The sequence below is a fragment of the Chelonia mydas genome, chromosome 1 (genome assembly GCF_015237465.2).
Source record: "Chelonia mydas isolate rCheMyd1 chromosome 1, rCheMyd1.pri.v2, whole genome shotgun sequence".
NCBI lineage: Eukaryota > Metazoa > Chordata > Testudines > Cheloniidae > Chelonia > Chelonia mydas.
In genome coordinates, this window is record NC_057849.1 from 80,302,572 (window position 1) to 80,317,467 (window position 14,896).

At 40.4% G+C, this 14,896-nt stretch overlaps 1 protein-coding gene across 1 annotated transcript in view; it reads left to right on the forward strand.

Moving 5' to 3' along the window:
* Window positions 1-14,685, forward strand: part of SCEL (sciellin) — an 81,585-nt gene extending 66,900 nt beyond the window's left edge. Inside the window, exons 16-21 of the mRNA XM_043534320.1 lie at window positions 2,733-2,816; window positions 4,692-4,784; window positions 6,543-6,617; window positions 8,775-8,883; window positions 10,044-10,146; window positions 10,866-14,685. Of these exons, the coding sequence (XP_043390255.1) occupies window positions 2,733-2,816; window positions 4,692-4,784; window positions 6,543-6,617; window positions 8,775-8,883; window positions 10,044-10,146; window positions 10,866-10,882 (481 nt within the window). The 3' untranslated portion in view covers window positions 10,883-14,685. The remainder of the gene's footprint in view (window positions 1-2,732; window positions 2,817-4,691; window positions 4,785-6,542; window positions 6,618-8,774; window positions 8,884-10,043; window positions 10,147-10,865) is intronic.
* Window positions 14,686-14,896: the final 211 nt, after the last annotated feature.

Genomic DNA, 14,896 nt, shown 5'->3' on the forward strand with positions numbered 1-14,896 from the left:
TATAAATTTGCCTAATATAATTAATATATAGCTGTATTTATTTATTTTTTTTAAAAGTCAGAACACATTACTCCCTTAGTGCATGCAAATGTCTTGGTGTCACAAAGAAGTACTTGTAGGTGTATTAAGGTGTTTGATAGTTTAAAGCATACATCAGTGCTTCTAGGGTTCCTGGTCACTTGAGCTGTTGAAGTCTTGATTCATTTAAAAGCGGCAAAGAGTCCTGTGGCACCTTATAGACTAACAGTCATATTGGAGCATAAGCTTTCGTGGGTGTGCATCCAACGAAGTGGGTATTCACCCACGAAAGCTTATGCTCCAATATGTCTGTTAGTCTATAAGGTGCCACAGGACTCTTTGCCGCTTTTACAGATCCAGACTAACACGGCGACCCCTCTGATGCTTGATTCATTTAATGTAACTAAATTTAGCAGTCAGTCTTTCAGGGAAAACATTCATGGTACTTTGTCTTCATTTAGAGAGAATCCTTCATTAAACTTTATATCTGAATGGAACCCCCTCCCACTCTAAATATTTAAGAAGAATTAGTCATTTCAGTAAATTAATAATTTCAATCCTTTTCTTAAAATAGAGGTGTTCACATCACAAAAGTCCCTATCAAGATACTACCCTGGCTAGCAGTCTCATCAGAGAGGCAAAGACTGAAAGTATATAGAGAATCAACTTCTCTCTCAGCTCTTAAAGTAGTTCTGCCACATCAAGGTTGAGGCACAATGGAGGGTACTGCTTCATGCTACATGCTGTGCATGTAAAACACTGAAATGGAGGAAGATTCATTTAGTGGAGAATCCAGACCTTGGCAATCTCACTGCAACAAATCAAACAGCAGGCAAAATAACCAGTGTTCAGGCTCCTGGTTATCACTTTCTCTCTGAATTTAACTTTTGGCAGAGCTGTAGCTTTTGACATACAGTTATAGTCGCCTTTTGTTTGAGCTTCACTGTTTAAAAAAAATCACGAATATTGTTAGTATTTCCTATTTAAATCACTGCATTAGGTTGATGAGGTTAAGTTTATGCTCTGTAGAATGTCCTGTTTACAGCCATGAAAACTCTAGGAAACTGGGATATGTATACAGGAATCCTGGTGCTGCTTTGTGTGTCTATCTAGCAGCTAGCTAGTCATTTCTAATGCACCCATCACCGTATTACACCAAAACATGTTCTTTGGACCCTATTTTCCATGTGGCTTGTTCCTGAACTGAAATAAAACTCTAGTTTTAAAAAAAATTAACCCCAATATTGATTCCTTATTTTTTGTTGTTAAAAATCTGTGTATCTGTTCTGTGCTGGTATTTTTAAAGTCCCCATTTAAAATGTAATATGTATCCAAAAATCCATTGCCAACATTGCAAAAATACAGGTAACATATAAAAACCCCACAATCAACACAGCAATTTGACAGTAGAAATGAAAACTATTAATGGGAACCTTACAGAGTTTGGCATTCAATTAATGAGAAAAACATTTAAAATTTGGACATGTATCCAAGTCTACAGAGGTCCCCAACAAGACCCATAGCCTTGTATCCCCACACAATCCCCTTGCCAGAACAGGTCTTGTGATAAACCTTCCTTTTCAACATCTCCATATCAAACTAGCTGCTGTTGTCATCTTGGCATGAGGTTCTATGGCCTTTTGGTGTCTTTAGTGGCCTCATTTTCAGATTCTGTGTGTGTATTTGTGCACCCTGTCTGGTGGAAGCACAGCCTCTTTATCCCCCCACCCTCCCCAGCTCTCTCCCTCTTTCCCTGTTATCCTCATTCACAGACCCACAAGGGATTCTTCTTGCCCCTATACTTGCTGACCGCATACCTGCAGATGTCTTGTTTTTGTGTGGGTAGTGGTCTTTATAGCTTTCACCCTCCTGGTGTCTTCAGGGCAAGAGGGCTAGGTAGTAGCTCCTTATTAGCTTCTTCAAGGATTAGGGAGCATTCAGTGAGCCACCTGAAATGGCTGATAAGGACTCCCTGAAGTTATCAAGGAGGAGCAGTTGGTAAAAGCCACCAAGCTCCTTCCCCAGGTAAGTGACATCACTGGGCGTTGGACAGGTGGCGAGAGTGGATGTGCCAGGGAGTGGGCTTGGACAAAAGGATGGAGGTGTGTGATGACCAAACTAGAGCCAGTACTAGCTCCAGACAGAAATTAGACCCGAACTACTAAGATCAGTTTGGATGTGGGTCGTCTTCAGCTGAATAGCTCTTTCCAAAGTTTAGGAGTTGAATAAAATGGTTCTTGTTTTGACCATCCTTTATTTGGAGGTCTTGGTCCAGTTGCCAATTGGTAAATGTCCACATCACAAAACCACCACCACAAGGCACTAATTGGCAACCTTGTCACCACTCTCATTAGAGTTGCCAGGGACTGTTTGGGGATGGACACTGAACAATTGGCTCACAACCTAGAGATGGTCCCTCCAGGTCACCATAGAAGCTATATGAGAAAACTTGCATGGTTGCTGCCCCCACAGCTTGAGATGTCTGGGGGCACGTAGAATGATTTAGTCTGCTGGACTGCCAATCTGCCATATTTCATGGCTTCTAAATTCACACCCTTTTTTAAAAAAAAGGAAAGAGAAAACGTCTCCTGTTCACTTTCTAATGTTAGTAACACAGGGCCACATTCAGGCGTCACTGAAAGTGGTCTAACTGTGCATGATTTAAAAATATACTTTGTGTCATAAATCTTTGTCTTGTCCTTGGTTTATTTGAGGACAACTGAGCAACCCTCTGATTCTGCTAATGCTCCAAATAACCGATCTGACACAAACTACTTTTATGACAACAGAGGATCCAGGTGCTGTAGTCAATGAGTTACAAAGTTTAAATAAATAAATAATGCCTCAAGCACTCTTCCTTACACAAAATCCAGGTGAACAGGCTTTATGTGCAGAAGTTCCATAGAGACTGGAATCCTCCCACCAGCCTGTGGAGTGGCAAGGAAAACAAAGGATATATTTACTGGGGTTGTGCCCTTACACTCTCTGCCCCACCCAGAAACCTCCTTCCATGCTGCTATGGACAGAACCTCCAGGTCACACTGCTCCAAGGCATATGGTGGGCAGAGACACCGTGTGTCATCTCTCACCTTTCTCAGCAGAACTGTACTGAGTTTTCTGCCTTACAGGCCATGCACAGACTGAAGCAAAATAGATTTTTTTAAAAGATGCTTCCCTTTCAGTGCTGGAGTCTCTTCCTTTAGCTAGAATCTGTAACTACAGACACTTATATTGTAAATCTCAGTGAAAATTGACCAAATTTATATGCTGGATGCCTGGAAAAAGTACCAACTTGCCACTTATTGACGGGTAGCAGGAAAGCAGGTGAAAATAAGAAATAATATGTTTTTCTGCACAAAGTCATAACAGTATTATCAAATGATTAAAAACCTTTTGACAACAAATAAACAGTATATCATTCTGCCTGAATGAAAGAACATTCTGGATGAGGAATTGAAAGCCTCAGTGACATTTCTGTTTAAACATGAAAATGAGTATAGTCACTCTTCAAGAGCAAACAGCACAACCATATTACTAACACAGGGCTAGACTGTGCCTTTAAGCACAGTCCTGTGTAAGTGGCAGTCCATAACTTCACGTACCTAGGAGGAGTAAAGGGAAGAAACTGTGACTTTGAACCATAATTCCTTCACTCCTCCTCACTTGCTCCTTGTCAGGGAGGAGCGTGGAAGAATTCTGCTACTGACCTTTATCCAAAGCAGTTCAAGATGCCATTCAGTCCTGAGGAATGGGACGTGCATTGTGTCAGCTGGAGCCAAGGCTCCACCCATCCCTGCCCTCTCCACCCACTCCCTGCCTCTTGCTTAGAGGGGAAGAAAGAACCAGGTGTACAATCCCTGCTCTTCTTCCTACATCTGCAACAGGATGCTGAGGGTTCTTGCTTACTCTTACACTTGTGCATTGCCACATAGGCCTGGGCGACAATTTGGCCAAGAGTGAAAGGAAACATAACTTCAGGACTCAGAATAAATATTCAACACACACATTCATCAACATTTTGCAGCCGGCGTACGGTTTCTCAGTTGTCATGGCTTTTGTAACATTGTGACTAGCTTTGAGTAGTGTAATGGAAATAAAACCATAATAAGCAGGCAAAGAGTGAGCTGCAGCATGTAGTGTTCCCTTTAAGCTTGACAGAATATGTACCCTTTACTGGGCCTAGAAAACCAGATTAATTCATTAAAAGTATTGAAATGAAATGAAATGTCCTCATATGTTGTTCTATCTATTTTTACATAGTTAATTCATCAGAAGAGTGCTAAGTACTTTGCTATAGGTACTAGACTAGGTAGCAACATGGCAAATTAAGGGGAGAGTGGCAGGATTGAAATTAAAAACAATTCTTCAGAATATGGAATTTCCAGGGGAAGGAGGATTAGATTTCATCCCAATGTTAATTATTTTTGTACATCTCTATTATATGTAGTGAATAGTTTCCTGCTATCATATGAAACAACATGCACTCAGTTGCTGACTGAGGGCCCAGGCTCCCCGGAACTTTGTGAGGGCAAGATTGGAGCCTAAAATAATCAGTGAAATTCAGGTTTAGGAATTATCCTTGTTATTATTTACAGCCTCTCATAATTGTTTTGTATATAGTATAATTAATCTTTTTTTAAAGATGTAGTTATACATGTGTTTGTGTATTTCAGAAATAATACTTCAACCAGTTACTCAAGTCCAAAGAATAAAGTTGTGTACACAAGGACATACGAGGAAACTAGGTACGGGAAAGATTCGTCCAGGTATTTTTCTCTATAGTTTTTATTTATGCAATAGTTCTGAAAATATTAGTTTAAGCACGAACAATGTTATTTTCAGGCATAGTGCACCCAATATGAAAATTATGTTGAGTGCTGGATGCATAGTACATATAATGACATCTCCATCCCTGATTTAGTTTTAAAGTTTGAACTATCATAACATCCCAATATCAGATAGGGCAGCTTAATGTAAGGCAGTTGGAGAGCAGACTGGAGAGAAACAATTGGAACAGCAAAGAGAAGTTCAGAGAGGCCAGGTACAACTGAAAAATACAGATATAAAAATGCAGAGATGAACAGGAGACTCTGACTTATATGGATGTTTACACATGCATAGCAACCTCTCTGACTTGGCCACTTGTGATTAAAGTAAAGACCATGGCAAGCTAAATTCAGAACTGGTTTGTGGTGGCTTGGTGTAAAGCCAGGGTACAGGTTTCTCAGCAGAGGGACACTCACTGGAAAGAGGTTGCAATGATGCAATGCGACCACAGCCTCCCCTCAAAAGCCAACACAACCTGAAAAGTAGGTAGCACTAGATGCGTGAAGTGTTATGGTCATGCAGACTGTGGGATGCAGTTCATTGTATCCCTGTGGGGCAGCCTCTGCCACCTGGACTACTGTGGAGTTTTCTAGTGAAAATTAGAGATGTCCTGCCATGGTGGAACTCCCATGAGAGTCTGGAAGTCTGTGGCACAGCTAGGCATGGAATCAGGATTTCCTGAGTCCCAATTAGTTCCTTAATCACAAAACCACCCTTACACTCTCTGAAAGAAGGCATCTAAGACAAGTAACCACTACTGTAAACTTATTTTTAACTGTATTATAAAATGGTGATACAAACTATGTAATTATTACTTTATGGTAATACCAATGTAGTCCTAAGGAAATAGGGTTATTAAATAAGTTCAGAAAAGTTCAAAAGCTGTGAATTTCCTTGGCAGGTTGACTTTCTTACCTGCCTCCCAACTGATGGTTATTGGTGTGCTCAATGAAATTATTCTTGACAATAAAGTAGCCAGAACAAGCTCTGTTAAAAAACTGAACATTTAGCTCCCCAAATAGTTAAATTTACTACCGTATTTCCTGTTCTCAGTATAAGGAGCTTTACAATTACTGTGGTAACTAGACATACCATTCTGTAATAAACAACTTTATATTTTAATGGTGCTCACTGTACTTCTAGGGATACATCACAATTTTAGCAAAAAATGATTGGCCAGTACTCAAAGGGCAGCTCTTCTAGCTGGTAGAAAAACATGGCGTTTCTCTGGGTCCTGATGCTTTTTCTAACAGATATGCTTCAGTTCAAACAGGAATTAATTCAGGGGAGTCCTCTGGCCTGGGTAATACAGGAGGTCAGACTAGATGATCATAGTGATCTCTTCTGACCTTATAACTGATCAATCTATAACATTTAGATCACATGCAGTAAGAATATCATTTTTCAGATTTTCCTTGATGGGTTTGTGATTTCAGTTTGAAATGCTAAGGAATTATAAAACAGCACAGCATAAAACTTGGCATTTAGTTTTAATTTACATTAAACTGAGATTTATTTTCTCAATTGAGTGTTAAAACAAAAAATGACAAAACTCATCTCTCAATTTATTTTTACCATGTGACCACTGGTTCGGGTATATGTTAGCATTTATGAAGTGCACATTTTCCTTATTTCAGGAAAGCCTTGAAAAGCCAAAAGTATTGCTTGCTAACTACGAATCATTCACTACATTACAGCAAATCACCCAATGATGCATATGAAGAAAATGTCGCTGGAAAGTCTATCAAAACTGTTTACTCTACTTCTGATCGGTAAGTATCTATGAATAGTGCAGTGTGCTATCGAGGAACACTGACATTTTACAGTAGCACCCATATCTACAGACAAACAAGCAGAGTGGAAGCCACCACAATCATGATCAGACTGTCTAGTCAGACAGGCCTGCCTTTCAATGGAAGCTTGCCATTTCCATGGCCTTGTGCTCTGCATTATAAGTTACATTACGTTAGGGCTTGTCTGTACAAACAGTCAGTTTGCGACAAGCTGGGGTGCAAATCTACCTCAAACTAACTGTTTGTGTAGATCCTCCTGCCATGCACTAAATGTTCCCTAGTGCCCTTTGATCAACAGATCCACACAGACAGTTAGTGCGCGGCAGACAAACACGAAGTAGATTTATACCCCAGCCTGCCATGCACTAACTGTTCATATAGCCATGCCCTTAGTATTGCCAGTGCTGACATTTACAATCTTTAATAAAACAATGGCCAGTGCTTTAGGTGATAGAGTTGGCTCTGAGCTTCTGTATATATCTACTTTTGGCAGATGTTGGTTTTGGACAATTCTCTTTGCTATAGTGGAGACAGAGTCTGTAATGAATAAATGTTTAGACCACAGAGATGGATAAATAGGCTGATGTGGGGGGTGGGAGGTGGTGTGCACTTAAAAGTTTTATTTGTAACAGTAGGTAAGATATTTCCAAGTACAGAGGGAATACCTGGTTAAATCAGTAATACCTCACCTATCAATAAAAATAATTTTTTAACTGTGCCCACTATTTTAAATTCAGATAATATTCACATTCCCATTATTTGGGAATAATCACATTCAGAAAAACTCATAATGAAAATAGGGCTAAAATGTGAATGTTTAGGGGTGTAGGTATGGATAGTCTTATAGAGCAAGCAGCAGCAGTAAATGGGAATGGATACAGGAGCATAACAGTGTGTGGGTGTGAGCAAAATTAGTTCAATTTATGCAGCCAGCACAGCAGCAGCAGATGAGGATGTCTAGAGAAAAGATTGGGGACAATATGACAAAAAAAGGTCGAGAGAACTGAGAGGATGAGTTACTACAGAAAATTCTTTCCTGGGTATCTGGCTGGTGAATCTTGCCCATATGCTCAGGGTTTAGCTGATTGCCATATTTGGGGTCGGGAAGGAGTTTTCCTCCAGGGCAGATTGGAAGAGGCCCTGGAGGTTTTTCGCCTTCCTCTGTAGCATGGGGCACAGGTCACTTGCTGGAGGATTCTCTGCTCCTTGAAGTCTTTAAACCACAATTTGAGGACTTCGATAGCTCAGACATAGGTGAGAGGTTTATCGCAGGAGTGGGTGGGTGAGATTCTGTGGCCTGCATTGTGCAGGAGGTCAGACTAGATGATCATAATGGTCCCTTCTGACCGTAATATCTATGAATCTATGATCCAAACAGTACACATGTTAATTTGACGGCAATGAGAGCAGGAAACTGCTTCCGGCTGCTTCTGCACCAAAACTCAGTGCAAGATTGGGCACTTGACTGAGAGTCTAAATCCAACCATCAAGTTGCTGGGAATGCTTCTCTGAGACATTAAGTTCTCCTAATCACTAGCTTCCATCCCTGCTCCCTCCACTTAAGGTATGTCTGTACAGCAACTTCTTGAGCCAGTGTGCTAAAAATAGCCGTGTGGCTGTAGTGGCATGGATGGTGGCTCAGGCCAGCTATCCGAGTACCATCTCGTTTGTGTGACCCCTCCAGGTACATATTCAGGCAGCTAGCCTGACCCACCACCCATGCTGTTGCAGCCACACTGCTATTTTAGTGTGCTATCTGGAGCAGAGATACTGTCTACCTGTGCTGAGCAACACCCTCCCAGCTACTGGGTACGCTAGCGTACCTTACTGTGTACACTCCCAGGTAGCCAGCAACTTAATACGTTCTGACTGCTATTTAAAATCATTCAGCTCACCAAATAAGGCCAGTATTCTTGCTACCTGGTAAATGTATTAATCAGGTTGCCCATCCCTGCAGTGCATACATCACTACCATTAATTAGAACATGGAATATCGATGCATCATTATTGCATTCCTGACTGATGTGCTGTATACTAATGGCCTTCCACAGTAATACACTAAATTAATCAGTTCTCCCGCTTGATTTCAATGGGGGCTGCTTTTCTGACAGTTGATGTTATATTATGTACACACAGGAGTATAATTGAAAAAGATATGTGTACATACTGCCGGAAGCCATTGGGCATAGATTCCAAAATGATCTTAGATGCCTTACAGATTTGCTGTCACTCAACTTGCTTCAAGGTAAGAAGGGGTTTCACTTCCTGCCATGAAATATAAATAAAAATATATCCTGAACAACATGAATTATATTACATATATCATAAAACAATGTGTAGGCCTTAGCACCTCTCCCTCCAGGAGCAGAACAGAGCCTGCACTGGGAGAGGGAAGTTTTTGCCTTGGCACCATGCACCTCTTTTTCCCCTCTTCCGGTCCTGTGGGTGGTGAGGGAACCAGCAGGGCTGCTTCAGATTTTCCCACCCACTAATCCTGCAAGAGAAGCCTTCAGTTGTATTGACTTGCAGTCTTATCCCCTACATGTCACAGAACCCTCCTAGCACTCCTTTCTAGGAGGAGTTCAGGGGACATTAATTGTTAGGATGCTCTGGAAATCTGATGAAGGAGCTGTATTTTCCAGGGACTAGTAGGAGTTAGTGAGGCTGGGCAGTACAGCATAGGTAAAGTTACCCCTTTGGATGTGAACAGTTAGCCAAAATGTAGAATCTTGTGGGTTGTCTCTATTAGGAGAGAAATTGATGGTGGAATCAGATATTTCTTTCACGTAATCATGTTTATTTAGAATGTATGTGAAGTCCCATTTCATTGAATACAGTAAGAATCAAGCAAGAGACAATTTCACTGCTCACAGTTCCAAGCTCTTTTCTAGTCAATGCTTTTAGTTTTTTCTCAGTGGCAAACTATCAGTGCTTCTGTGTCTGGTTCTTCCTTGCTGCCTTTTTTGGTCTCCTTTTGTGGTGTTTCTGAATGCACCTTCACCCTCGCTCTCGCACTCAGAGCTCAGTTTCTGTACCAGTCTTGCATGGCCTGTGTTTTGGGAAGTGAATCCTGTTGTTTCAGCTATCTATTTCATAAAGGTCAAGATTGTTAAACAGCACACTTATCTGAACCACCTTAGTGGAAAAGGGAATTAAGAATATTGGGGAGGAAAATCTACAGTTTGCAAGGAAGAAGGTACTGAACCTTGGGCACCGCATGAAAATAATAATTTGACTATGCTGATTAGGATTGCTATTCCTTGGACAGATTGTGTTCAGTGACACTGAAATACTACTGGCCACAATTCTGTCCTTGGATGCTTACATGCTGAAACTTAAATAAATATTAGACAGATTTTTGGATGTGTTTTTACATAAGACTGTGCATATAATTATGTGTTAAAGTGTGAAGTGTGCAAAAGACCTCTGGAAGATCTGAAAGCAGGAGACAGCATTTGGATTTACAGAAATACTGTGCATTGTGAACCCTGCTATTTCAAAATTAAAGGTAAGTTGCAGGAAGATTACACTGTAGCAGATTGGATTAAATGCTCTGTTTTCTCTCTCAAATTTCCAAAGTATCTTTCACAAAATGCAATACCATTTTTGTTTCAGTGACGGTTTCTGGTGACATCTGTCACACTGTCTAGAGTGGCTCACAGCCGTGAGTGCTAACATCAGGGCAGACTGTCAAGAAGCAGGGCAGAGACCCCAAACTAGTTATATGTTCTATAATGAGATTGCAACAACCCAGTAACAAGTGTGAATTTCTAAGCATTAGAACAATCTTACCATGGAGTCACAGACAGTCCTGTTGGGCAGTCCAGTCTATCTTGCCACCCATGCAAGCTGGACTTAGTGATACAGTAACTCTCCACTTAACATCCTCTCACTTAACATTGTTTCGATCTTACGTTACCCTAAAACTTGGGCCAGGACTGCTACCCATAGGAACGGTAAGCCTAGCCCAAAGTCCCCTACCCATAGAAACCCTAATGCTAGGGAGGAGATGCCTACCCATAAGAACTCTAATGCTGGGGTGGGGATGCCTACCCATAGGAAGCCCAACCCTAGCACGGGGATGCCTACCCATAGTATCTGACCACTAAGTATCTGGTCCCAATATCTCTTTACAACAATTCAATTGCCTTCATTTTTGTGTGTTTAGAAAGTGTTGATTGTCTATTTGCTGTGATGCTTCTACTCAGTCTTTTCTTTGTCTTGCAGAAAAATGGATCTACTAGTTTTGGCTTCCAGAAACTAGGATAAAGATACACCAGTATTTAGTTAAATACATCTTCCTAATAATTAAACCTATGTAAAATGTTTAATTTTTTTTTGTTAAGACTGACATATTCTAAATATAATATTACTAAATAGTCACTATAGGAACATAGTCTATGAGACTTAAAATGACTATAAATACTTCCAGAAAACAACAGAATGTATGGTTCAGTATGTCCATCAGATGTGTGAAAGTTATTTCTACATGTGATTTAGCAAAAGTAGAAATGTATCATATGGAAGGACATATCTCTGCCTGTGAGTTTTGAAGGACCTGTTTTCTGTTTATCCAAAATATGCCTGGTAACAAATAAAGAGTTGTTATCTTTATATGCTATGTTTTTAACATTGATACATTTGTAATCAATGTGTTTTTGAAAACCAGTGGTCTTATGGTTATCCAGTACAGTTATAAAATGTATACTCTACATGACATTACTTTCTTATATACAGTATACACTTTTGCAAGGTGGTTATGCAAACACCTTGTGACTGCTAATTATAAAGAACATAAAAAGCACTTTTCTTGGCATAGAAAATATATTAAAGAAATGAAAAGAACTGTTCATTATTTGTCACAATGCATCTGTTCACAAAGAGTCAGCAATATTCTGCATTATTCACTGAGAGTCATAAAGTAGTTCAGTGATTTATTGAGCTACAGTGATAGGTTTTGGCTCCTGCATTCTGTCTTGGGATCTTTGCTTGATCTTTTACATCATTAACATTATTTGACATTATTAACATTAATTTTTTCTCCTTTGTATCTCAGCAAAAAATCATTGATCAAGTGTGACTATGAAAGAATACTTTTTTTTCAAAGGGGTAAAAAAAAAAAAATGCATGTGGAAATCAACTGATTCCCAGACAAAAACCTACCGGTGAAAGGAGTGTTTAGTTGAAAGAACTACCTGGGTATTTCTTATTCCTTCTCTGCTGTTACTTAGAAGACAACTGGGTAACGCAGATTAAAACAATTTATTTGAAGAAATGTTAAACTTAATGGGCTAGATCTTGCAATGTGGTCAAGCAGCATGGAGTGCACGTCATGTATAGTCTGTGCAGGGGTGTGGCTTAAAGTTCACCTTTCCAGTCCTATGATCTTGCTACTATTCTGTGCAGTTCAGTCCCCCTGCAGTGTGAGGGCTGCTGCAATTTAAGCAGAGTTGCAATGGTCACAAGGGGCTAAAAACAGAGAAGATTAGCATAGTGCAGGGTGTCCTGTCCATACTTCCTTCCTTCAGACATGCCCGCCCCTGTCTTTCCTGTCAAATCTGTAGCAGTAGGGGTAATAGGCATGAAAGTCCCTCAGCTCTACCCTCTTCCAGGGGCTAGTTAAGATGGCTTCACAGGCAGATTGTGTGGGGCAAGGCAGCCCTTACATAAAAGATGATTTGGCCTACTGGTTTTTATGAAACCTTCTTGTGAATTAATTAAAGCAACTTTAATAAACATGTTATTGTAAATATGAATCCTGGTTTGAGCCAACTGCTGACAAATACTTTCCAGTTAAAGAGTGCTGGGACTTCTCTGCTTCATAAGGGAACAATGTCCACAATGACGTGGAGAGAGTTGGTCCAAAATATTTAACACTAGAGGATACATATTCAGTCCTGGTGGAAGCCTGCACCTGGGCCAACTGAGATTGGCTGTGTGTGATTACAGAAGAAACTATGAATTAGAAACATAGCACTGGGATCTAGAGGCCAGGGTTGTCCACATCTGATATTTTGTTTCAGTCCATTGCAAAGGTTAGGGGCCAGTAGAAAATCTAAACAAATGTGGAGGCATTTAGATCTGGGGATTTGATTCAGGCCCATCCATAATAAAAATGTTTAGTGGCTGGGAAGCAGCAATATAAAAATAATAATACATAATTCTGTGCTCATGAATTCATACTTGATAAGCAGTCATGGTAATTGTGCCATATGTTTTATTGTTGTTTTTATTATATGTATATATGTGCTGAAAAGTAATAACAGTTTTTTGGCGCTTGAAGTTTAGCACATAAAAGGACTGGACAGCAGTATCTATTTAAAAATATCATATTAACATCTCAATGCTCATGTAGCAAAACTAAATCTCTTTTGCATCCTTTTTGCATATCATTAGCGTATAATGTTTAATTTTTCTTTGACTGGTGCTTCATGGAAACATCCAAAGGAACAGTTTTGCAGGCAGCTGTTTTAATGAATCCTTTATCTTCAATAATGCCTTAAATTAGACTGAAAAGCTGCATTGAGGGATGCTATAGTAAATTATGTGGGTTTTTGTGATTCATCAAGACCATTTTCTCGACATGTAATGGATACTTCATTTTACAAAGCAGGGGCACAGCTCCAAAGAAGGGGAGGAATCAAGCAATAAGGAAAAAATAATACAAGCATGGAGAGAGAAATAATCTTTATAGAATGGGAAAGTAGATATTAATATGTTTCAAAGATGTAGTTTACTTGAGGATTACTCACTTACTGAATAACACAGGTGTGACAATCAGGGTCCAGACACCCCAAATGGAGAAAAGGGTGTCTGAAACCCCAAAGAACAAGCAACTGAATCAACAGCTTGTATATAATGTTATGTATAAATATGTCTCGTAAAGTCTCTGCTGAAAGCTTGTAATGTTCTGAACTTAAGAGTCATTAGGAGATATGTATGCAGGTTATGTTTATGAATGTATGCATATATATGTGTGTAGAAAATGGCAATTGCAATTGGGGGACCTTCCAGGCTAGTTGTTTACACAAAACTCCCAGCACCTAGCATTTTACAACCCAGAAAAAATCAATGATGGACCATTAATGTTAATGGAAAGACATTGACACTGAAAAGGAAACACCATTCTAAGGCCTTGTCTACACTACACAATTAAGTTGACATAACAGACGTACAGCCATCGCACTAATTACTTTGGTTTTTCATGTCCACACTACAGTTCCCCTGCCAGTGGTGCTAATCCTCACCACAAGCGCTTGCACCGACTTAAGTGTGGCAGTGTGAGGCGCTGACAGCCCAGTTCTGTAGACTCTGCATGAATCCCTCAGCTGGGAGTTCCACTGTTGGATGCTGATAGCCCGGGCTGTCGGCTCTCTGCAGAGCCCCACTGCCTGGTGCTGACAGCTTGGGCTGTTGGCTCTGCACAAAGCCCCGCTGACCAGTGCTGACAGCCTGCATGGCACTGACAGGCAATGTAAATAATGCAGGGTCTACATAGACACTGCATTGTCCTAACTACATCAACCTAAGCACTACTCCTCTTGTGGAGGTAGAGTTATTAGGTCAGTGTAGTGGGGGACTTATAGTGGCTGCATTGTGCTGTAGTGTAGACACAGCGTTAAGTCGACATAAGGTTCAATTTGTAGTATAGACCTGGCCTTAGAAGACTAAGGAGGAGGAAGCTTCCCCTGCTCTGTGTTACTATTGTCTGAAAGAAAGAGGATAAAACCCTGCAAACCCTGTTACAAAGGAAGGGAGGATTTTGAAGTGACGTGTATCGAAACAGAGGGCCAACATCTAAGTGGGATGCTGTCTGTGAAACACTGGATCCCCTTTCAGACAGAGGGCATGCTGGGAAACTGTTCAGAGGCAGTGGTTAATTTGTATTAGAAAAGGGAATTTAGCTAATATAGACGTACAATGCCTGATGATGCGTCTTTATGGTTATTTTCTGAGTAACTTGTGTGTTTTCGCTTTTCCTTACTATTTCCATCTTTGAATCTGTGATTTTTCTATTAAATAAACTTTTTGTTTATTTTTACCCCAAGCAGGTCTCTAGTGTGCAGACTGTGTGTGGGCCAAAGAGAACTGATATTTGGGGCAGGTTTCATGCCATTGGGGTGATGAACCAGAGGGGAAAAGCCCAAGTGTCTGGTAGTTAAGAATTCTGGGACACAGATTTGGGGAGACTTGGGACCAGAAGGTGTTGTTGAGGGCACTCTGCAAGGAGTAACTTGGCTGAAGAAAGCCAGGGTGAA